Source organism: Candoia aspera, chromosome 7 (assembly GCF_035149785.1).
Source record: "Candoia aspera isolate rCanAsp1 chromosome 7, rCanAsp1.hap2, whole genome shotgun sequence".
NCBI classification, from domain to species: Eukaryota; Metazoa; Chordata; class Lepidosauria; order Squamata; family Boidae; genus Candoia; species Candoia aspera.
In genome coordinates, this window is record NC_086159.1 from 16,757,428 (window position 1) to 16,783,072 (window position 25,645).

General features: G+C 40.7%; 1 protein-coding gene across 1 annotated transcript in view; it reads left to right on the forward strand.

Annotated features, from left to right (window-relative positions):
* Positions 1–382: 382 nt before the first annotated feature.
* LOC134501011 (sodium- and chloride-dependent GABA transporter 2-like) overlaps positions 383–25,645 on the forward strand; it is a 71,125-nt gene continuing 45,862 nt past the window's right edge. The window contains exons 1-5 of the mRNA XM_063308555.1: positions 383–1,694; positions 11,712–11,987; positions 21,569–21,703; positions 24,318–24,458; positions 25,407–25,488. Of these exons, the coding sequence (XP_063164625.1) occupies positions 11,780–11,987; positions 21,569–21,703; positions 24,318–24,458; positions 25,407–25,488 (566 nt within the window). The 5' untranslated portion in view covers positions 383–1,694; positions 11,712–11,779. The remainder of the gene's footprint in view (positions 1,695–11,711; positions 11,988–21,568; positions 21,704–24,317; positions 24,459–25,406; positions 25,489–25,645) is intronic.

The window sequence follows — 25,645 nt, forward strand, 5'->3', positions numbered from 1 at the left end:
AAGACACAAGAACTCCTTCATCTCACAACACATGGACAGACTCAACCATAGTTTCAACTGGGAAATGGTGAGCATTCTAAACCAAGCCAAATCCAAAAATGCCGGAGAATTCCTGGAAGCCTGGTACTCAGACCAAGCAGCCAGACACGTAGAGGTAAACAACACTTACATACCATTCAAAAGAGACAATAGAAAAGCCAAAAGACCAGTACACTCCCTTGCCAGCAATCAACACCCAGATATGTAAAAACACTAGGATTAACACCAGATGAACCATCAAACAGCACAATACACCCTAATCAAGGAACGATTAACTCAGGCAATCAACCAAGCAGCAAACAACAGCCCAATCAACTCCCAAGGAGAGAACAACACCCCACCAACACAAGCAGGGCAAGCCACAGTATATAAACTGAGAGCAAGGCCCACTCCCTCTTTGCACTGAAGATGTTTCCTAGTCTGGCAATGAAACGTCTGCAAGAAAATAAGGCTCAGAGAGCACCAAGGACTGCACAGCCATTTATTCAGTTTCTTACTAGCTAATTTGCTTATCCTGAACGTATAACTTTGCTTATTTGGGTACTAATTACCTTCATTTTTCTCATTTGATTTGCCAAACCAATGTATTTATGCACATGATGCATAAGAACAAAAGTGTCTTGCTGAACTGAGTGGCAGGGCTTTCTACTCGTAAGATTCTGTGGCATGCAGGTGCAGTCAGATGCCTCAGGAAGCTCATAAATGGGACACATGAGTAATAGTCCTTTTCCACTATTGGCCCCAGCAGCCATTGATGCCATTCATGATTTTCATCAATCAAAGAGGTCCTGTCTTTTATCAGTCCTGAATTTCCCCATATTTAGATTGAATTAATGCTTATTGAGTCTACTAGTGTAAGAACTGGAGAAACATACTGTATTCACGTTTCCTTGGCTGTTCATAGTGTCAGAGAGAGAGAGAAAAACTTGCAAAATGTGAATACAGAATCTTTCTCCAGTTCTCATCCATTTGCTGGTCCATCTAACCACCAACCATCCTTTCTGCAGTACCCTGCCCGCCTCTCTCCCTGCTTCTCAAGTCAGCACAAGGGAACTGCTCCAGCCCTGTAATTCCCAGCTGAAATCTGGTGAACCATGAATTTGCTGGCTTGGTCTTAGGCTGTCAATTGTGCTACATGCACTCCTTTCGCTTCTCTATATAGCAGACTGCTTCCTAGAGTTGGTTTAAGACTGTACAATTAACCCTTTGAACATACATCAAACATGAATACCTTTTATGAATGTTGCATAATCCGTGTGTCCCACCAAAATTGATTCAAGGCAGATTGACATAGAATATTCTATCACATCAGAAGAGTGGGAAAAATGCTATCATTTGGAAGAGATTCAAGAAAGAGCAATGAAAATAACCATGGAATTGAAAACTCCTCTGAAGAGGGATGATATGAACTTGGTATGTATTAGCCTTGAGAAAAGGATACAATTTACTGTTGAACTTCGTGCATTGTTATCATGTGAAGAAAAGAACCCCACATCTATTTGCTCTCATTCCAAAGTGCAGGGCATGACACTAAATGACAGGCAGATTCTGTTTCAGTATTGGAAAATGCCTCCCAACAAAGCAGTTCTCCAGTGGAACCAGATCCCTAGGGTTCCCTTTGGCTGGGTATATTCAAGCAGAGGTTGCTCTTAGAGGTATTTGTGAAGAGTACTTTAGCTAATCTAGATGGATGCCTACATTTGCAGTAGCAGTATAATACTGTAACAGGTAATGGAGTTAACCCCTGCCTTCTCGCCCTGTTTGTGGTGACATGGAGATGCCTGGTTGCTGGTGGATAAGGAATGCCATAAAATATAAGTTAAATTAGTAATCTTATATGTTAAAATGACAGATCCAGGAAGATAACACTTTTTGGGATTTGTTGTTACGTGGCATTCTGTGATGATCAGGCATATGTTGATAGTCATTTCACAGGGCGTACATTTTTAAAATGTAAACAATAGAATGGGGGAGTTTGTATCTATTGTTTTGGTCCTAATGCTCAGGTCCTAGTGTCTGGCTGCTGAAGAGGGAGCAATGGTTGGGCAACTTGAAGGGCCAGTATGGTAAAGAAATGACAGGTTGCACAAAGCACAACCTTTATATCCCAAAGGGTATGCAGGAGCATTATAATGATTAAAGAATAGGTGAAAGAGGAGATGGAGAAAGGCAAGCAACAAATTCCAGTGTTGTTGTTTGCTAGTCTTTAATGCTGTGTCAAAAGTGCTGAGGTTGGTCTCTTCCCAGGCCAGTAGAAATTGATGCAGGAGTCAGTTTGTTCTCTCTCTCTGATAGACTAACCTGTACAGCAAGCAATTCAATATTTTGTAACTATTGGTTCCCTATATTTTTATATTTTGCTTTTGCTTTTGTATTGCTAGTTATTATAAACATTGGATGAGATAGGAATTTTAAATGTAATTCGTAGTTCACACATTTGTACTTATCTTTTAATTACAATAATACATGTTATTTTGTTATTAATTAACCAAAGCATACCAAACCTCTGTATCAAACTACATTTATTTTTCTTTTTATGTGTAATCAGTATGAAAAGTTAAAACATTTTAGTTCACTCCATCAATCACCAAGAGACTGTTACCACTGCAGGTTGTATGTCCATAATTATGCCTATGCACAAATAATTCTTATCGTTCTTACAGTACCAAGGTAATGAGTCCTCTATAACACCAGGAAAAAAGTTATGGAAATAGAATTTGGAAAAGCAAACAAGTCCAGAAATTCAAGTGTTTCAGCCTTGTCTGTAGAGTTAAAATCAGTTAAAATCAGAAGGTGGAGATGATAGACTGGGCGTATTAGCTGGTTGTACTAGCATCAAATTATACCCAACATGCAGGCAGAATATAAAGGTCCATTTGAAAACACAAATGTAGTCCCCAATCTCTCTCCTGTTATGGGCAAAACATACTATGATTGTTGTAAATTGTACTGATTTCATGTCAGAAAGAAAACAATTCATACGTTTATTGAAATACATTTAGCAGCATCCTGGCAATGTTGATACTTGGACATAGTATTCAAAGGCATCCTTGCCTGCTGACATCAGATGGGTTATTGCCAACACTTCTTCCTCTTCTGTAGTTGAATTTGGGGAGTGAAATTAAGCTTAGGGTTTATGGCTAAGATGCACTATCTGAGATCCATCCAAGTGAAATGATACATTTACACAACTTTGCATTAATTAGGTCAGAATTTGGAATCTCTTGAGTTGTGGAAGCTGAACTGTACAGGTCATAGAAATACGTTGCGGCTAACAGAGTAGTTGCTTGACTGTCTAAGCAATAGGCATAAGAAACATCTTGAAGAGCCTGAGAACTTAATGTTGAGTTGTTATCCAGCAGTTTCCTGACATCCCCTGTGACTGCAATACAGCATGCAATGTTTTCATACGGTTCAGGAATTTCAGTTCTTGATCTTTTGATTCTGGTGGGTTAGTTGGCAATAACATTTCTCAGCTCTGCAAAATTAGAAGGGCTAGTTTATACCTTATTACTTGTTCAAAACAACAGACTACAGTTTCTTGTAGAACCTCATTGATGAAATGGGCCGGCTACCAGCTTGGCTGACTTTTTTTCTTCTTTCTTTTCAAAGTTGGACCAATTCATGGAAGTCATGGGGATCAATGGCTATTAGCCTTGATGGTAGTGTGACTGTTTCTGAAGGCCACCTGCTGAGACACTAGTGGACTTCCTTGTGCAGTTGGTTGGCCACTGAGAACAGACTGGTGGACTAGATAAGCCAGGGGTTCAATCCAGCGGGGCACTGCTTATGTCCTTATGCTTATGTTCTCATTCGGTTTCACGTCTTTCTGACAGAACTGTCATTAGGCTCAGGTGCAATTTTTCAATAGCTCAGATCACCTGTACCCAGAGGGCAGTGAAGATAAAGTCATTTACAGGCACTTTCTAAAAATACCATATTCTTAGCACTTTGAATTCCATCCACCTTTCATTTGTTTTATTTATTTCATTTATACAAATATAACATGCTTTTGATCATTTAAAAAAAAAATAGATCTCTTAACTTTTCCTCTTAAAGTCAACATTATTTTAAGAAAATGCAGTATATGAAGTTGAGAAGAATTAAAGGTCATGATGTAGTGGCTGAAATCCACAGGTACAGCAAGAGCCATTTCATCTTTCCTTCATCACCTCTTAATGGAAGTATGATATAAGTGCATGACCGCCCAGACACACGCCCAGACACACATACACACCCCTTTTAAAAACGTCTTTTCAATCTGATCCAAAATTCTTCAATGCCATGTACTTTTCTGTGCATGAAATATATTCTGTGGGGTTACACTGCACCTGGAACTGAACTGTGGTTGAATCCACACATCCTAAGGCATCTTCTTAATCTTGATTCATTCAACAAGCCATAATGGCTAAGACGTAAAGCAAAACACAATGGCTGAGTTCACACAGTATGCAAACATACACTGTATTGAACTTGCTGCTGTGAGTCTAACATCTAACAACTTCTTTCAATCTTCAAAGAAACTTCAATCCCCAAATAAATTGTTTATTGTTCAGTTGAAATTATTCAGTTGAAATTACTTAGTTATGGCAACAATCACTGCGTTTTTCCACTGTTGTCCTACCACTAGTTTTGGTGAATTAAGCAGCAACAAATGTATGGATGGAAAATTAACTTGGGGATAGAAACCTGTATATTAATACCAGTCCCAGCCAAGTTATCCATATCTATTTGGAAAAATTGATTTTGTCTGCTTTTGTCCATATTCCATCTTTCACACTGTCTGGCAGCCTTACTTAATGGTGAAATAATGTCATTTTTAAGTCCATTTTTTGATCAGAGGAAGCTGCCTTAAGCAGAATTGGTCCACATTTGATATGGCTGACAAAGGTTGAAACAGGTTTTCTCTAGGTTCTGGATCAGTGGAAATCAATGCTGCAGTTCTGAGAGAGTTAAATGCCCCAGGTATACCATAGCATATTCACAAATACATTAAAAAAGAAAAGTTGGAAAAGACACCTTGGCATCCAGGAACTTTGAAATTGGCAGGATATTTTCTTTAAAAGAAGGAACATTGGAAATTGGGAAAAAATTATCTTCTGTAACCTTATCAAGTATGATGGGATGAGGATGCAACTATGGAAGCTCATCATCAGTTCAAGCATGCAATTTACTTCTCCCTTGTATTTTTCATGTTTAAAGAGAAGATCAGGCAAGTATTATAAGCCATGAAAATACTCCTTTTATGTACCCTGAATCTACAAGAGTTGGCAAAACCAACTCTTGCTACAGATACAGAGGTATCTGTTAGCTTGATAAAATGCTTTATACACTTTATAGACTCCTTCACTGGAGTGACATTACAGAAACCCATAATGTGAGCAGCTTGGTTTTGGCTTAGCATGTGTGAACCCAGCTGGTGTGATTTGTTTAGCTGATGATGACTCGGTGCAAAATTTGACTCAAGTCAATCTTTACATGCAAATATTTGTCAATTTATACTCCATCTTTCTCTGTGTAAATACTAAAGACTGCTTAAAGATCGAGCTACGTGCAAATCTTGAGAATAAAAGCTAAATGATTCTAGACTTTCTTAAAATAGCAGTAACCAATGGCTTTTCTCCTCTTGAATCTCTACTGCCACGTGGACATCCTTTGATTTCTCTTATATGACCCTGAGCTTTTGGTATTTGCTTTCTCAATATGATTCCCCATTAAATATGTTATGAACAGTTCTTAATACCTCACTGGGTGATCGAAAATCAGGGTGCCAGGGCAAAACAACATTCCTGCCAGAAGGACCGAAGAAGAGCAGAGAAATTAGGATGGACTTTTATGCATTTCTGCATAGGGTTAAAAAAGTGTTACAGCCACAAGATGAGAGCACTTCTCTAGTAAGGAGCATCAGAAGTCCTGTGTAGTTTAGTGTACAGCCCTGGGGCCCGGGGGTGGGGGGGGAGGAATGTGGGTTGGGCAGAGTCTAGAATTACACTATTGCAGAATTGGTTTTTCCCCCCTCTTCAACACTTTAAATAGCACCTTTTTTTATGATTGCTTCACATTTCCCCAGTGGGCCAGATCCCTGACAGCTCGTTTTTTAAGGTAACAAAAGAGTTCCGTAGTTTCTCCTTGTGACGTACTTATATATAATCATGAAGTAACAGGTGTGTTTGTGTGTGTTGCTGAGCTATTTTCATTTGGTAACTGTGTGTATGTGTATTTCTATGTGCTTACTCTGACTTCCTCAACTTTTGCAGCTGTTTGAACTGTAGCATTTAAGAAATGGGCATAGGAATCTTGATTTTCTTCACAAAGGGAAGATCTGACAGAATAAATGAATTGAAAGGGTTTGGTTCTGATGGAAGGAGCCTCAGCCAATGGCATGCTGTTTAATTTATTCCTTAGATTGGTATCATTACTCTTAACCAGATCTCCAGAAGGAATAGGTTCAGTGGATTCCTTCAGTGTGACTTACTGCTTGGCATCTGATAGACCCATAACTGGCATGGATGCAAACCAGACCTTGATGCACTACTAAAGATACCTGCATAGAGGGAAGGATAGAGAGGCAATAAGATGTAGGAAACATCTAAGATTTGGGGAGAACTTAAAATTTTCAAAATATTTAAAGTATAACAGTAGATCTTGGAATATGGTTCCAAAATGGAAAGCATTCTCTAAAAATTTCTGAAGAGATTACATGTAATGTTTTAGTGATGTTCCCCAATCACTAAACCTCCAAGTTGCACTGAGCTAAAACAGAAGTGGGGAGCTCCAGATGTTGCTGAAATACAATTTTTAATATCCCTATGAGGCATGGCCAATTGTGAATGATCCTGAGACTTATAATTCAGCAGTGCCAGATGGGAATATAGAAATTGTAGTCTATTATAGTAGGGCACCAAGTTGGGAGCATTGTGGAATAGATTCCAGTCACTGCTACCTTCCTGTCTCGGTGAGTGTATAGAATGCTGTGTTTCATAAAAGAGCAACACATCTATCAGCAAAAAGAAAGCAGCTTCTGAGAACCTCCGAACTAATAGAGTCTTGGTAAAAGAGGAATTTCTGGTGTGGACAGACAAAAAGTATATTAGTGTTTTATTACATTTCAGAAATAGCAGCATGACTGGACCGAGTTTCTAGTGAGCTTCCAGTAGCTGGGTTCAAACATTATGCTATATCAAAACCAAAAAATCACATTGTCTTAATGGAAAAGCCAAATCAAGCATTGGTTGACCTGCTGATCTTTACTATTGTTTATTACCCTCTTCCTGTAAAAGGGGCACATAATCATCTTGGAAACAACAACTTAGCTTTTCAAGCTGCCAGTGAACCACACAAAACCTTCTGAGGACAACATTGGAAAGGCCGCAAATGGACATTTTTTCACTTATATTTTGCTCAATTTTGGGCATGCATGTGGGGTTTAGGTATGGAAACATCTGTACATGAGGCCCACTCCTGTTCTAAAGTACTGTATATATCCAATCCCATCCCTTGCAGGTAGGTCTTCAGCCTTTGATAGCACAAGGATATCATGCAAAATGAATATAATCTGCATACATTGGTCTGATTAGCTTTTTCTACAAAAAATTCTGCCTGATTTGTATAGTTTATAAAACTAGGCACACAGTCCCAATGTTTGCTACTAATCTGTAGCTCCCATCACCTGTTAGTTACTTTAAACTGCCTGAAATAGCACCATCCAGTCTGAAACCCTCTGATCTTACTAGGTACTGGGTGGTTTTTATTGGTCCCTCAGGATCTATAACATTCAGCAGCCCTGTTCTGGCTTCTACAAAAAGACACAATTTATTGTGTTCTTTTTCTCTCTGCCTGCCCAGGAAAGAGAGAGAACTGCTTCAACATATAAAGCAAGCATATTTGCTGGCATTTTTGTATTATATAGTTGCTGAGTTTGCATATTGAAGCAAAATGATGTCAACACCCTTCTTTGATGGTTGAGAACAATCCCAGTTCCTTTCCTGTTGGGCTGCAAAACAAACACCCTCCCCCTTCTTCAGTTTGTTAGGATTCTGTTTAATGTAGCAGTAATAAACACTAGAGACCTACTCCTCATCTCAGTGTGATTTCTGACTGTTAGGACACAACGGCCCTGTTTAAAATCACACACTCTGTTGGGGAAGGTGGGTGTAGTGACCCACCTGTGGGGCCGTGTAGAGGAATTTTCGGAGCATCTGCAAGACAAATCGCTCAGATCCATTCTACATTAGATTCCAAGCATGAGGCATAGTCTGTGGAGATACCCAGGGATCATACTTACCATGTTATCTGGGAACAGTTTGATCCTGTTGGACCCGAGGAAGTGGACAGGATCCTCTGGACACTTGTCATCTAGACCCATGTCCTTCCTGGCTGGTGAAAGCTGCCCGGGAGGTGACATGTGGCTGGGTCCAGGTGATGGTCAATACATCCTTGAGGGAGGGGGTGTTTCCAACTGCCTTTAAGGAGGCACTGGTACATCCCCTCCTCAAGAAACCATCGCTGGACTGTACTATACTGGATAATTTTCGTCCAGTCTCCTCCCCTTTTTGGGGAAAGTGGTTGAGAAAGTGGTGGCATTACAGCTCCAGAGGGTTCTGGAAGAAACGGATTATCTAGACCCCTTTCAGTCAGGTTTTGTCATGAGTAAGGATGGCGAGCAGGGGGCTCTCACCCAGACTGTCAAGCGCATGCGTAGCACTGAGGAACTGTTCAGCCATTCAAAGAGACACAGATCGGGACTGCCTTAACCTTTGGGGTTTATATGGCTGGGTTTTCCCACGCTTTCTCAGTTTGTTAGGATTCTTGTTAAGTACTACTAATAAATATTAGAGACCAAGTCCTCGCCTCAGTGTGTTTCCTGGTAATCAGGACAGGTTTCAGGCCTGGATATGGGACGGAAATGGCATTGGTCGCGCTTATGGATGATCTCTGGCGGGAGAAGGATGGGGGTAGTGCATCCATCCTTGCTCTTCTTGACCTCTCAGTGGCTTTCGATACCATCGACCATGGTATCCTTTTGGGTTGGCTCAGGGAGTTGGGGGTGGGTGGCATGGTTCTACGCTGGTTCACCACCTTCCTCTGGGGCCGGTCCCAATTGGTGGTGATAGGGAGTGAGAGATCCAACCCTCAACCCCTCCTTTGTGGGGTGCTGCCTGGTTCAGTTCTCTCTCCTATCCTATTCAACATCTACATGAAACTGCTGGGTGAGATCATCCATCACCATGGGATGAAGTATCATCAGCATGCTGACGATACTTAATTGTGTTCTCCATCCCAGGTGAGGTAAGTGATGCCGTAGCTGCCTTTTCCAGGTGTCTGGGGGCTGTAGCGGCCTGGATGGGGAACCACAGTCTTTAGCTGAACCCTGGTAAGATGGAGTGGCTGAGGGTTAAGGGCTTTTCTGTATCTGGGACTTTGTCATCTTTGGTTCTGGATGGGGTTGCACTGCCCCAGACAGACCTGGTGCGTAACTTGGGGGTCCTTGTGGACTCACGGCTCCTGCTCAAAGAGCAGGTGGCAGCCGTGGCCAGAAGGGCCTTTGCACAGCTTTGTGTTGTGCACCAGTTATGTCCTTTCCTGGATTGGGAGGCCCTTTGAACAGTCACTCATGCCCTTGTTATCTCCCATATAGACTACTGCAATGCACTCTACATGGGGCTACCCTTGAAGAGTATCCGGAAGCTTCAGCTGGCCCAGAATGCGGCTGCGAGGGCTATTTTTGGCGCCCCTAGAAGGGCGCACACAAGACCTTTGCTACGCGAGCTGCATTGGACACCAGTCTGCTTCTGGGTCCAATTCAAGGTGTTGGTTATCACCTATAAAGCCCTACATGGCATGGGACCAGGTTACCTAAGGGACCGCCTCTTCCCCATTTCATCAGCCCGCCCCACACGATCATGCAGAGAGGGCATGCTACAGACCCCGTCGATAAGAGAATTCCATCTGGTGAGGTCCAGGAGGTGGGCCTTCTCTGCAGTAGGACCCGCCCTCTGGAACATCTTGCCCCTGGAAGTGAGAGTAGCCCCATCGCTCCTAGCCTTCTGGAGGAAGTTGAAGACCTGGTTCTGCCACTGGGCATGGGGCAGGGAGGAAAATAGTCATACTTGGGGCTGGCTAGTTCCTTGAAGTGCCCCTCCTATACAATGACTGAATGAGACCATAGCCATCTGGATTTTATTATATTTGGTAGCTCTGTGAAATTGTTTTATAGTGTGTTTTACATTGAAATTTTATTATATATTTATTGTTTTATATTGTAAACCGCCCGAGTTCCTCTGCTTGGAGGAGATGGGCAGTGACAAATTTGATAAATAAATAAATAAATAAATAAAGCTTTTTTGATAAACTGACTCTAATCAAGCTGTCCCTAATCTCTACTATTAAAAAAATCTTTAATTATTAAAAGTGTAGTTGGACCACGTGGCACCCTGGTCATCAAGTCCACATGCTGAATGTGCATATCTGAGTCAAGGAAACCTCATGCATTGAAGATAGAGTCTATATTGGTCTGGGATCATAAATAAAATGAAAAATCAAATGAAAATGATAAGAGTCTTCTGTAATCAGGGTTCCAGCTTTCCTGAAAGGTTAGGCAAACAAGTTTGTCCTTTTCAAATATCTATGCTCAAAGAAGGCAAATTTGGGATGTGACCTGTCCCATTTTAACTGCATGGAGGGCTGGGATGATAAAATGTCTATAGATGGGTTGCTCCTTAATTTAAGAAAAACATCTTAAATAGAATAAAAATTGACCCCGCTTTGTGAACACATAAGAACTTCTTGGTAGTTTTTGTGATGATCAGTTCATATCACAGGCTCATATGTGCTGAGAAAGCAATGTTAACTTTCATTCAGTTTAAGAATTCTTTTTCCAGCGTACCTTGCAACATACTGAAATAAAAATAGTATACAGAAAGCAAAAACTATAAAAATAGGATTAAAACAGCACAGAAAAGCATCTAAAACCCAAAACTTCAAGTCCCCCCCCCATGACCTGGAAATGTAGGGATTGCCTGGTGTTGGAAAAAAAAAAATGCATAGAAAAATTGAAGAGAGCATTTGACAGCTGGGGTACCACCACTCAAAAGACCTTTCCTTATTTATCTCCTTTCAGAGCAGCTGTGCTTCTAGAGAGGTCCTTAATATAAACAAAGGCTGATATGGATATCAGGCCAGGAAGTTTAACCCTAAATCATGTAGTAACTATAGGGTAACAATAAAGTAGGGTATTTGATGACTACAATATGAGTCTAGGAAAGTAATGATGGGCCAATACTAGTGACACATTAAGGCCCAAAGAATGTGTTTGAACTTATCAGTTTTGGGATGATTATACTAAAGTAAACAGAGTTTGCAGTGTTTTCATTGGACTGTTGGTTCAAGTGAAATAAAATAAGAGAGTAAATAAAATACCAGTGGTGTACAAAATATCAGGGCATGTTGGCTCAAAAGATGCGCTGTGAGGAACCAGAACATTTTGAAAGAAGTCTCTTAAAAATTAAGCTGTCAGTGTTCTTTGAATCCAAAGTAAACACCTCCTACCTCGGTGAAGTCTGTGGGTACATCTTGTGCACAAGGAACATCAACATTTCCTGCTGTTGTAAGCAAGTCAACTGGGCTGTGAACTCTTGAGCGAATCCTGAGTTTGTTTCTCACTTTTCTTACAGCTTGAATTTGATTGTTGTAAGCATAACAGCGGGGGGCAAAAAAACGGTACTGGTCTTTTGAAGGTGGAATGGATTACAAGGTCCCTGGGGCAGTTATCAATGGAGAAATACCTGCACAACTCACTGGAGAAACAAAGAAAAAAGGAGCAGTGAATCAAACACTAGATCGAGATCACTGGAACAACAAGTTGGAATATGTGCTGTCTGTGGCAGGAGAAATCATTGGTTTGGGGAATGTTTGGCGGTTCCCTTATCTCTGTTACAAAAATGGTGGTGGTAAGTTCAACTGTTGTTCTATTTAACTTCTCAACTATATGCCTCTGAGTGATTCAAACTCAGGAGCCACAGCTGAGTATTACTTTTACTAGGACCAATCAAAATGATGCATAAGAGCATGAAAGCGTTTGAATTCTCTTGAACGCTTTACTGAGGAAATATTTACAAAAAGCAGGGAATGGGTGAGAAGTAAGCAAATCCCAAAATTAGGTGAGATGTTCTACCATGATGTCTGCTTGGAACTTAAGTCTTCAGCTCTTACTTTCTGATTTATACTCTGCAGTTTTATCCAAATGCGAAGAAATGATAAATGCTAACAATATTAAACATGCCAACCACTTTGTAATGTTAAAGCCATTCATGCTCACAAGGTAAGTTGGGATGAAAAAGAGGAATTTATACAAGCCTACTCATAGAGCTTCCTATCCAAACCTAATGCTCTATTTATTATTCATTTTTCTGTTGTGCATAAGATTCACTTCTTTAATTTAATCCTCCCAACAACAACTGAGGTAGACTGGATTTCAAGGCAGTAACAGGCCAAAAATTACCCTGTGGGCTTCCATGGAATAAAACCTGGTCCCTGGTACCACTTTGGTGTCCTAACCACTGCATCCTACTTCTCCTTTCCAAATCTGGGGACTCTCTAGCTGTGCAGATCAATGGCAATGCTTGCTGAAAATTCTGGGAGTTGAAATCCACAAATCTGGAGGTACCAAAGTTGGGAAAGGCTCTCTGTTACTTCAAAATTAATATAATTTGCTGCTGAAAAATATGACAAGATTGTGCCTTCTTTATGGATTGATTGCATTTCTATCTACAATCACAAAATTATCAGCAGTTTACTGATAAATAAATAAAAGGCATAGGAAACATATAATATCCATAGTAAACAATAATATAAAACCAATTATATAGTCATAAAGCCATAATTACAATAATCCAATCTAAGCATCATCCATCAGCATAAGTAACACACACCACCTTTCTTTTCAGAGGACATATGGAGTCTCCTTTCATTTATCCTCACAACATCAACTCCATAAGGTAGGCTGGACTAAGTAACAGTAACCGACACAAATTCACCCATGTTGACTAGTGAGTTGAATCAGGATTTCCCCACTGACAACACTTTAACCATTATCCTACAGAGGCTCTAATCTATGAATCGAAACACACATAACTTGAGAAGTCTTCCAACTTTGTAAAAATAAACAAAACCCCCAAAGCAACTATAAAGATCTCTGCTTCAACCCCAAATCACCAGAGCATGGGAGGGAAAGGATTTCTTTCAGATTAAGAAAATGGTATTGCAATAAAAATTTTTAACTTCCTCTGTTGGTACTATAACTGGAATCATCTTTTAGCCACTCCTGTACAGTTGCTTTATTTTTATTTCTCATTTATTTATCACAAATTACAGTTACAAAGCTGGCAGAGTCCCAACAACACTCAGTGGCACTAAGGCCCACTCTGAGCTTTGTACAACAGATGGTGGACAGCACAAAGATGCCATTTACATTTCCCGCAATGCCCACAGAGATGTTGCTGTTGGGCTTTGCAGGAAATCTAACAAAGCAGCTTGTGCTACTTTGTAAGGCCTGCCAGGTAAACCCCAAGCAGGGGGTCTTCAATTTAGGAAAGCATCTCCCACTCTTGGGCCTGTCTAAATTGGTCAGTTGTTTGTGCACATATCCTGTTCTTTGCTTTCCTCCAACTCCCATTCTGAATACAAGCACGTGTTTTTACACCTGTTCTTAAAACTGCCTGTGGACTGCTAGCAAAAGCAGCCATTCCATCCAATCTCACACAAACAACTTGGAATTACACTTCACAGGAGGGTTAAAACCCCGGGCCATTTTTTTCTGGGGGGAATTCATGCCTGCCCCCACCCCCTGCTTCATTAAGTATTAGCAGCTTTGGAGCAAATCACAGATTCGGAGGGGATTTTCAATGAGAAGTGAATAAGATCCCCTCCCCTCCCCTCCCAACATGGTTGATCCAGATTAGGCTGGCTGCCTTTTTGTTTTCAAGGAATTGTTTCTTAATTAGGATCAAGGGATGGTGTTCCTTTTTCAAGTTAATAAGGAATGTGGTTGTTCTATTGGTGGACATGCACTGTAAATGCAGAAACTAACTTCAACCTATCAGCTTTTTAATTGTTGGAGAATTTATCATTATCCAGCTTTACTGTTTTATTTTCATCAGGGACATTTATTTTAATTTTATTTTAATCAGGGGGGTCTGCAGGGGGGTGGTCAAAAAAGTCAAGATAGGAGCCTCAACAGTGTGATTGAAGCTTTGCCACAATGCACATAAAAACCAGTGCAGCTTTGATTGCTCTACTGTGGCCATTGTCTTGACCGTCTTGACCACACCTGTGGACATCCCTGATTTTAATGCTGTATTTTAATATTATTATGTTGGAGAAACATTCAGACTCAGTTACTCATGAGCAGTGGAATGACAATCAGTGATGGCTAATTTAAAACCTACTAAATTTAATGGGATTAATTCTGAATGCTATCCATGAATTCTAGAAATTTGAGGGTAGCAAAGAAACACAGTAAGTTTAAAGAAATCTTTTAAAAAATGACAGTGTAGTTCAATAAAGTATTGGCACAAATAATATGTTAGAGAACATGCTTTGGTTTGAAGCTCTTTGGATTGCAGAATTAATCCAGATCAGCATCCCACCCCTTGACTTTGCTGGGAAACAGAGTGATTGGTTGTAAGCATGTTTTCTTACAAAGGGATATGACCTGAGCCTTCATATCTACATTATATAGAGCTTCCTTTCCTATTTCTAAGGATAAGCTCTTATTTTGAAATATTTTGTTATCCATTATCTGTCCTTTAAAATTCCAGATGCTAAGCACTGCGGGTTAAACCGCTGAGCTGCCGATAGAAAGGTCGGCGGTTCGAAACCGCGCAGCGGGGTGAGCTCCCGTTGCTCGTCCCAGCTCCTGCTCACCTAGCAGTTCGAAAGCATGCAAATGTGAGTAGATCAATAGGTACCGCTTCGGCGGGAAGGTAACGGCGTTCCGAGTCGTCATGCTGGCCACATGACCCAGAAGTGTCCTATGGACAACGCCGGCTCCAAGGCTTAGAAACGGAGATGAGCACCGCCCCCTAGAGTCAGACACGACTGGACTTTACGTCAAGGGAAACCTTTACCTTTACCTAAGCAGCTCTGGTGTCTTCAATGTGTGATAATGGGGAAATAGCAGGGGATGGAAAGTAGTGATTGTGCAGTATATGGCAAAACCTGGCCACGGGACAGCCTTAAAAATCAAATCAATCAAGCAATAGAGAAGTCTCTCTTTCTTCTTGTAGAAATAACAGGCTTTCATAGATTATTTATATCCAACACCCTTCTGTGTAAACAAACAAACAAACAAACAAAAAAGGTACAGAATGAGAAAGTTCTTTGAGTTGCAAAAAAAGGCAACGAATGTTTTTGTGTTACTGCTTTTTGAAAAAGAATATGGAAAACTGTTGCTTGTCAGGATAAATAAAAACACCTTAAACTGGTACAGCGCTTCAGTTGTTTGATGTGCTTCCTTTACACTGCTTTCAGCAAGAAGGTGGTGAACTACATTAAGGAGTGAACTTCTGTCACTCGAAGCTTAAATAAAGACAATAGATTTCTATTCCACTGTCGCTGAATTTCCTTGGCAACATTTGAACTGTCTCAGGTTGCACTTTTCTCGGTCCAGGACCCTTTCAACCAATGTTTACTCCCCTACCTTCCCATGCTTGTGTGAGTATGTACCTCACCATAATATCTGGCTGGGGAATTCTGGGAGTTGTAGTCCACCTATCTTAAAGTTGCCAAGGTTGAGAAACACTGCTATAAAGTGCCATAGCAGTGATGGACAATCTGCCCCAGGTTTACATGAGGTTCCTTTGCAAGTCAATTCAGTCTTTTCGCAAGAGGAATCAGACCCATGCTTGGAGATCTATTACCTTTTGAGATAAAAGATGAACAGAAAGTAGGATGGAAAAAAGGTGTAATCAGAGAATGGATAGCTCCACCCTTTTTGGGTATTGGCTGCATTCACACATACTTCGGCCTGCCTACTATTTGCATGGAATGAGGCCTATAACAGATTGCACTTGCTGGAATATGGCCCAACATTGCTTAGCCTTGTGCTATAGGACTTCTTATAGGTGTAATTACTACCCTTATAATCTTAAGAGCTCTGGAAGTTAGCCAGTTTAAGTATTATTACCAGTTTGGGAATAAAGGACTGAGAGACAGGTATAACTATTTATATGCAATGTAGTTGGTTATATCTGGTGAGGACTAACCAATCTGGACTGCAAAAATCCAGACAAGTGCTAAAGAGTTGTCAAACCAAGAGTTAGAGAAAACTCATGTTTACCATCTAGTGATCTTGCAGATGTTTGAAGACCAGAATTGATAGCCCTACGACTTGTCAGAATCCTAACAGTCTCTTCTTGTCCAAATGGGAGCTGGTCAAATGAATAGGAATATTTCTAGAGTGTGAAAAAGGAGCAATGTTGTCCTCTCATAGCTTTTGGGGTCCTCCCCTTCCCACATTTTCTGAATCACCTTTTTCCTTAGGTAATGAGGTGTTTCCCCACAGGGTAATAATGCCCTTTTTGCATCCTCCTGGAAAAGCAAGCCAGGCACTCGCCCTTTTCATGGTGGGTTGGAAAAATGGAGAGGGATATGTGTGTGCAAACAAGCCCTACCACATCCCTGCTCACTCAGTCCCTTGACATAAGCACATGTCATATTTCTTCTCTTTTGGGAAGACTGAAGATAGGATGGTGATATCAGAGTTCTGTGAATGCCTTTGCCCCCTTCCGGTTTCTAAATCGCATGAGAATATGAGCTCTTATATAATTACATTTGGTCTTCATTCAAAGCAGACTTTAACCCATTCACATGCATTAGCAGAAGTTGTTCTTCAGATTCCAAGCATTGGAAGATTTTGTGGTTCTCCATTCCAATTTGTGTACAAAATACTTAGATCAAAAAGGTTGCATGGAAAAATAAATGTGAAATTTTTGAGTGTGTGTGCACAAGTGTTTCACCATAAGGCTATTTCACTGAATAGGCTTATTAAAGTTGAGAAGGCAACCTAAATGGAGTGGATTATGTTGACTGATTCTTACCACCCCATCATAAGTTAGCAGGCCTAATGTCTTTGGAAGGCTTCTCTTTCTAATGCTGGAACATTCAAAATAGTCCTGACAGGTGAGGAAATCCATTGTCTTAAGCTAAATGTGTCTAAATCTCTTCCTCTCTATTTTAAAGTTGGGGGAATTATCTAGGAGGAATAGATTTATTTCTTCACTTCTCTAAGATTGGCCCCCTCCCCTCACCCCAATCATCCTTTCTATCTGCTGGCTTCTAGGTGTGTTGGGACTACAGCTGTCATCACTCACAGCCAACACATCTAAAGGGTACCAGATTTGGGAGGGACACTTCTGATGGTGTCCAAAAGTGGCCTGAGTTACTCCACCTATCTAGCAAAAGATGCTGGAAGAATAGTATTAATTTTTCAGCAACTACTTAAGTTTGGAGTTTACAAGTTGGGAAACAGCACTTTCTCTCCCAATACAGTGCTTCTTCTGGGGAAATCTGCGGAAAATGTATCAGTGGAACAGTCTTCTTTTCCCCAACATCCTGGGACTGAAAATGAACACATTCTAGAGAAAGGGCCTGCCCGTGGTTCTATTCTTGGCATAAATGACTGAAGCCCAGGAAACGTTTTCACCCTTGTAAAGTGAGATAATTTGCCACTTAGAGAGGCAGAGATGTTCATCTTGACCAGCTCTGTTGATGTAACAATGGCAGCAACTGTTTTGAGTGGGATTTTCAGTCAGACAAATGAATCATTTTATTTTCTTCTGTTAAGAGACTTGGGACACTTTTGAAACAAAAGCATGTTTAAAATCCTTTTCAAGTATATACAGATGTAGTGTTAAAAAGCAGGGGCAGAGATCTGCCACAGTAATCGTTCCGCTGGGTGAGTGTGTGCATGTGTGTTTGAGTGGCGTAGATCTCGCTTAAGGAATGACTGGGGAATTATTTTCCCTGTTTTGTTTTTCACAAGTCTGCCTTTAATCTGACTTTCTGGAGCTTGTAGGACAAGTAAAGAGGACTGTACAGATGGGAGTTCTCGTAGAGGAGATTTTGATCTCTGGCCTGAATTTGCTTGGATTTGCTTCATAGACCTACCTAAACCGCTTTCCCATCCTAACAGCATGAAGCGGATTAGCTAGTTTCACACTGCCCTCTGTGTTTGTTTTTTGTTTTCTCTTTCTCTCATGCTTTCAGATGGAATTTAAAAAGAGAGTTATTTTTTAGTTTTGTTTTTATAAACCTGGAATGTTCCTAGCTTTGGATTTGCTTCCCCCTCGGCTTCTATAAAGGAACGCTCTCTCTCTTGGGTTGGAGTCTACTGAACTGTTTTTCTTACTAATAAATGTGTAGAGTACCGGTCTCCCAACAGTTTCTCATAGACTTCATGCGTAGATTCAGAACCAGAGAACCCAGTGGCATCACCGGGGGTGGAAGAAGGAGAGATGAACACAGCTCATCCTTATGATGATGGGCTTCTGGAAGCAAAAGGGTACATACTGTATTAGGGATGTGTGAATCAGGTTCACTTGGAAGCTCAAACAGAATCAAGAAATCTTTTTGCTGCAGATATGGATGTAGGGAGAATAGGAGAAGGGTTTGCTATGTATACAGCTTTGAGCTTCTGAAAGAAAGGCAGGCTAGACATTTAATAAGTAAATAAATAATATAAAACCAAATTGTACCAGATTGCCAAATCCAACCAAATTCAGTTGGATCTGATTCAGGCTCTCAAAATGCCTGTGTGCATGCATGTCTGAATTGGCCCAAATTCATCTGAGCACATTTGATTCAATAAATGGGTTCACTTTATTGATTTGATTTATCCAATTGATCCAGACATTTGAACTGGCCAAATCTTCATGGAGTCAGATTCAAACATTTGAATATTGGCATGTCCATGGCACCTGCTTCAGGGAAGATGCAAGATGTTTGGAGACTGAGGGGGAACAGCACATTGCCCTGCCTACCCCTACCATCATGCATGCCAAGTTGCATAATATTCAAAAATCCAGGGCTCTGACACGTGATGCAGAAAATCATTCAAGGGCTAATCTGATAGTAAAAATAGAATAGCACATTGGATAACTCCTAACTTTCTCTTATTTTCCTATTTATTAATATTTTGTCATTAATGCATTTATTATTAACTACTTTATTCAATTAATATTCTCACTCTCTGCCCAGAGCACACTCAGGGTGGCTAACAATCAGAATGAAAACCTGATTTTGCTGCCTTATCCTGCTTAGGGGTAAGGATATCCCTGTCTATCCCTATTTACTTGGGATCTTGAGATTCCAGGATTCTCCCCACTCGATTTTCAGGATCTTGAGCAGAGAGACTATGAATCACAAGGTCTATTTGCAGGGCTTCTTCCCAATCCACTCCACTTTCTAAAATTTCAATCCCAAAGTCCTACAAATTTCAGTGTCTGTGAAGTTGGGTACACATATATTAACCTACTATTATTTAACTATGCTTTGTAGAATATGATCAGTTGATGTAACAGGGTTGATGTTTTGCCTAAGCTATAGTTTCTAGACTGTAATGGCTGGATTCATACAATATGTTAAGCCACAAAAAAGGGGGGGGGGAACCATATTATGACTTCTTGGATGGTGTGTACTCACCCATTATGGTTTATGAATCATTTTTATAGCTTAGGGTTAATGTGTGAAGCAGTATGCTGTGGCTTGCTGAATAAATCAAGGCTTGGTGCAGGGGAAGTCTATTCTCTCACACCCTCTTGGTGATTTTACACAGTGATTTATTTTTAATTTTAAAACAATCTGAAAAGATTTTGAAGTGGTTAAATCTTGCTAATTGCAGGAAAAATAAGCAAAGCAACATCTTAAATGATTTCATTTGAGAGCTGAAATCATGTATGATCCTATGCTAAAGGACTAAATCTTGTAAGCTTTCAGACATTTTTCTTAAGGTTGATTTGGGGTTTCTCCTCACACCGTCTGGGGATACTATTGAGTTCCAATCAACAATTTAGTGCAATAATACTTGAACCCAGCCATTGTTTTAAATCCTTCAGTTTTGGTCATAATGTGTTTATCATTTAATTATTTTATTTTATTACCTCAATTTATATGGCCACCCATCTCAAATACATGATTCCAGGCAGCTAACAATAATTAAGGTAAAGGTTTCCCTTGACATTAAGTCTAGTCGTGTCCGACTCTAGGGGGTGGTGCTCATCTCCATTTCAAAGCCGAAGAGCCGGCGTTTGTCCGTAGACACTTCCGTGGTCATGTGGCTGGCATGACTAAACGGAACGCCGTTACCTGCCCGCCAAAGCGGTACCTATTAATCTACTCACATTTGCATGTTTTCGAACTGCTAGGTTGGTAGGAGCTGGGACTAGCAATGGGAGCAATAATTATTTAACAATAATTAAAACAGCATAAAAAACAAAGCAATGAAGACAACAATGCACATGTAATGCGGAGCTGAGGGCACAGGCTCTGCCACACATCCGGGTCTGCACACTGTGACAAACCATGTTTTTAAGGCCTTGTGAAAGGCTGACAGGGTCGGGGCCAATCTAATCTCTGGGGGAATAATGTTCCCAAGGGCGAGCACCATGACTTGATGATGATGATGACGACGTCTTTCGTTTCATTTGTTTCCCATATCACAGTGACTTTTACAAGAAGGTTGAGGTGCAAGAACACTAAAAATAAAATAAATCATCTACTTCTGAGATTCCTTGAAGTCTTCATGCCAACCTTCACTTCTTGCTGTTGCTAGCCAAGATGCAAAAGGCTGTGCTAAGACTACAGCTTTCGTACACTTCATAAAGAGGGCTGTTTTGCTTATGGGGTTAGTCCTTCTATTGTGAAAGTGAAGTGTGCTGTAGTTAGTGCTTTGGAGACTGACCCACTACAAGTGCAGCTGCAGTTTCCGTTTGTAGCAGGAATAAAATACAGTGAAAATATCCTAAACTGTGCCTTGAAGTTTGCCTCTGGGGGCTGCTCTAAGCACTACTAAATTTGCAAAGCATTTTGAACACACTAGAGTGCTATCAAGGTGTCAGATACTACTATGAACAGCAGCAATGTAATTCAGCAAAATTGTTTTATATTACTGCACAAGTCATCATCTTTCATGAAACTTCCACCACCATTATATGGAACTTATTACTATCATAACACTTCCCCTCCCCCTCAAAAAAGGTTGCTATCCAATATCTGATTAGATGGAAGGAAGCCATACAGAACTCAATGGGACTTTGGTAAGGCTTATTACATTGTGGCAGTTTTGTAATTTATAGAACAGGGTTTCTCAACCTCAGCAACTTTTAAGATGTGTGGACTTCAACTCCCAGAATTCCCCAGCCAACAGAGCTGAAGTCCACACATCTTAAAGTTGCTGAGGTTGAGAAACCTTGTTATAAAATGTTCTCTTTAAAGTCTGGTCATGTAACACATTTCTTTGCTTCTGAACCTGTAGGTGCCTTCTTCATTCCCTACCTCATCTTCCTTTTCACCTGTGGAATTCCAGTGTTTTTCCTGGAGACAGCCCTGGGACAGTATACCAGTCAGGGAGGGGTCACTTCCTGGCGGAGGCTCTGCCCTCTCTTTGAAGGTAGGTCAAATCTAATGGACAAAGCTGGTTGACTGAATCCAATTTTATATGAAAGAACTATCTTACCAAACTGGGGAGATTTTTCATGCCACCCTCACCCGGCTCAGTTTTACAAGGATCCCATTGGTCCTTTTATAATCCCCCAATCTCTTCCCCCATTATTTTCTCTTGCCAAAGATAACATGGAATTATGGTGCAATTCCTTCTGATTGGTAGTGGAGGAAACCTTCCATCTGAAAAGATGTCCAGTCAGGTTTAAACTGATGAAGATGCAAAGCGTGTGTCACATCTGAAGGTTTTTTAAAACTTTTTTTTAAGTATTATTCATGGCCCTCTCCCTAATAAGGACTTGGATCAAAGCGGATAGGGAAGGGACCTTTAAGTCATTCCAATTTTTAAAAATCAAACTGGGTAACATGTTAGCTTCTTTTAGGCCTTTTTGCCACTTGCAATTTAAATTGGCACCTAAACGCCACTTTTCTTACCTAGTCACCTTGTGGCTTGACTACTGCAATGCTCTGTACTTGGGGCTTCCCTTGATGACCACCCAGAAGCTTCAACTGTTCCAGAATGCAGTGGCACAAGCAGTAATGTGCATGCCTTAGTATGCCCATGTAACACCTCTGCTTTGTGAGCTGCACTGGTTGCTGGTTTGTTCCTAGGTGCAACTCAAGGTGCTGGTTTTTACATATAAAGCCCTATATGGCATAGGGTCTGGTTACTTGAGGGACTGCCTGTTTCTCATAACATCTGCCCAGCCAATTTGATCCTGCAGGGTTGGCACCCTCCAGCTTCCTTCGATTAAACAATGTCATCTCTCAGGACCCTGGAAGTGCACTTTCTCTGTAACAGCAACTGCCCTCTGGAACGAGGTTTCCCCCAAGATCCAGATGGCCCCCACTCTACTGTTATTTAGAAGAGCTGTGAAGCAGAGAAAAGAAATCAGCAACAGTTAACATGGTACCATAGGCACAAAGTGGGTAAGGGGGACAAGTGACGCAACGTGTTTGGCAATGTTGTAATGTAAAATCCATCCCTTTTGCATGTAACAGGTGAAGCCTGCATTATGACATCATTTTGGCATAATCATGACAACCTGAATGTTTGTTTGGCTAAGCATGTGATGCAAACCCATTCTGGTTTGTAAATCAGGGTTTATGGTCTATCATACAGTGTGACCTTAGCCAAATTAGGCTCATTAAATAAATCAGGGTTAAGCACAATATGTGAATTCTGAGTATATTCTGGGAGGTTCCTAATATCAGATTTGTGTCTAATATTAGAACAATTTATTTGCTTGTCCAGATAGGGATCTGTTGTGCTATCTACTCTACTGCAGGACATTGATAACAGAAGGTGGTATAAAGCAAATGAGAACTTTTGAGAATGTCTTAAAAATAGTAATTGAAATAGACTCCATGGGAATAGTCTGTATTTTCTCAGGAGGAAGATCCACTTGGGGCATAAATCAAACACATGAACAGGCTCTCAGGAACAAATATTCATTTCTTTTATAACATCAAGATACGTTACTTCAGTATAACAGCCTCATGTGGCGCAGAGTGGTAGGCAGCAGTATTGCAACTGAAACTCTCCCCATGACCCGAGTTCAATCCCAGCAGAAGCTGGATTCTCAGGTAGCTGGCTCAGGTCGACTCAGCCTTCCATCCTTTTGAGGTCAGTAAAATGAGGACCCAGCTTGCTGGGGAAGGTGACGACTGGGGAAGGCAATGGCAAACCACCCCGCTATAGTCTGCCAAGGAAGCGTCGTGAAAGCAGCATCCCCCCAAAGGGTCAGACGTGACTCGGTGCTCGCACAGGGGACCTTTCACCATATTACTTCAGTAGGAAAAAAAAAAGGACTACATCCCCCAACAAAAAATACATCCAGAATGTCATTTGGATCCCAGAAGTCTAGCAGTATACTGTAGTTGCAGCTCTGCTTCTAACTGGAACCAGAAGTTTACTAATGGGGTGCTGCTCATTATCCCAGGAATTGCTATCCTTGCTATTGCATTAAAAAACCCCTTAATCTAAAGAAAAGGAAAGAAAAGAAAAAAAGCTGAACCTACAGAACAGAGCGAAATCTGGTAGAGATGATTTAAAATGCTTGCAATAAAAGCTCTAGCAATTTTAGTTCAGATTACTGGGTTTTGTTTTTGCTACCTACAGCACACAAAAAAATGGAAATGACTGCAGTTACTTCTGAAGCCCAACAAGAACTGGCTGCAGAAACAAATGTTTGTTTGTTTGTTATCTCACCTTTTTAATTTTTTTATAAACCTAATAATAATACCTAATGCTCCTTCCTCCTCCTATTTTCCCCACAACACCAACCCTGTGAGGTGAGTTGGGCTGAGAGGGAGGCACTGGCTCAAGGTCACCCAGCTGTGGCTCCAGATTTGTCCTTTTCTGAATTTTGTTAACATACAAAGCGATAAGATAATCAAAGATTATCTTGGTATGGCCATTTTGACCATTCTTACCGTCCAACCATGAAGCCTGCTGGAGCTTAAGATGCTTGGCAGATCTTTATTTAAGAAGGGCTTGTGTTAATTCATTTTTAACACGAAATATGTGATTTTTGTTCCTGGTTTGTTTTTTCTTTCTGTAGGGATTGGGTATGCTTCTCAAGTGATTGTGGTACTCCTTAATTTCTATTACATTATTGTCCTGGCTTGGGCGTTGTTTTACCTCTTCAGTTCATTCACCATAGACCTCCCGTGGGGCAGCTGTGATCATGAATGGAATACAGGTAAAGTAGCAGCCTGCTCCATGTCCTTCTACAAGGCATCTAGCTAGTCTTTCTCTGAACAGAAGATTTTTTTTTAAATCAATGGCCATTAATATTATTTCATGTTCTGTTGCATCTGCCTTTCATGCTTCCAGACTCACTCATTATTGCTTTCCTTAATCTCATACCTCACCTCTTTGCATAATCCCCATTATAAACAGAAGTGTTTATGAGAGATGTAAAAGAAATCTGTTTGCAAAATACCCCAAAACCTTGCTGTTACCCAGACAGCTGCATGGAATAGCTAGCATCTGATTTTCAAAGAAGAATAGAGTTTAAAGAGGCCTAACTCTCATCCCTTGCCTGCTCCATCCAAGAATCCAAATTAAAACAGCCATGACCAGTTTCCCTTTCTTGGCAACTTTCTCTGGTGAAAAACAAAAACAAAACACATTTCTTTCTGAAAGATATGTTGGAAGCAGGACATATGTTTCTGAAACCTGAGGACAAAAAACTTTCAAGTGTTGGTTATAAAAAGCTTTATTAAATGCAACCCATCCTTTGAACAGATGAAGAGAACTGTATTCTTAGGTGGGAATACAGCCATGACTGAAATAGACTCAAGTTTTGAGTGTCCTTTACAACACAAGAAACAAATCTGTGGCCTTAAAAAAACTGATTTGATACAATCTTTGACTTAACTGAAAAGCTCTTTGCAAGTACTTTCAACAATGTCCTTTTCCTCAGTTGTCCACTGGTTGGGAAAAGGGAAGTGTGAGAACAAAATCCCTCTCCTTTTTTGGTTCTGGTCCTACCTTCCATGGGCATAAGGCCCTTCACATAAAAAAATGTTCCTGCCCCAACTTAAGGTTTTGCAATTCTATTGCTTCCCTTTGCTAAAGATGATTGGTTGCACTCCATAGTGTATTTTATTGGGTTCATTAAAAGTCTGTGTGGCTTGCTTTACAGAGAACTGTGTGGAATTCCAGAAGAACTCTTCTCTAAATGTGACTGTGGAAAATGCCACCTCTCCTGTCATTGAATTTTGGGAGTAAGTGAAAATCTTAGCCCTTCCTTCCAAGGAACTTCTCTTTTTCCAATAGTGACCATCAGTGATGCAAGTGCTTTTTCTATTGGATGCACTAGTGTTGATTCTTCCTGTTGCCTGTTACTGGCATGGTAGGCATCTCTTTTATTTGAGGCATCAG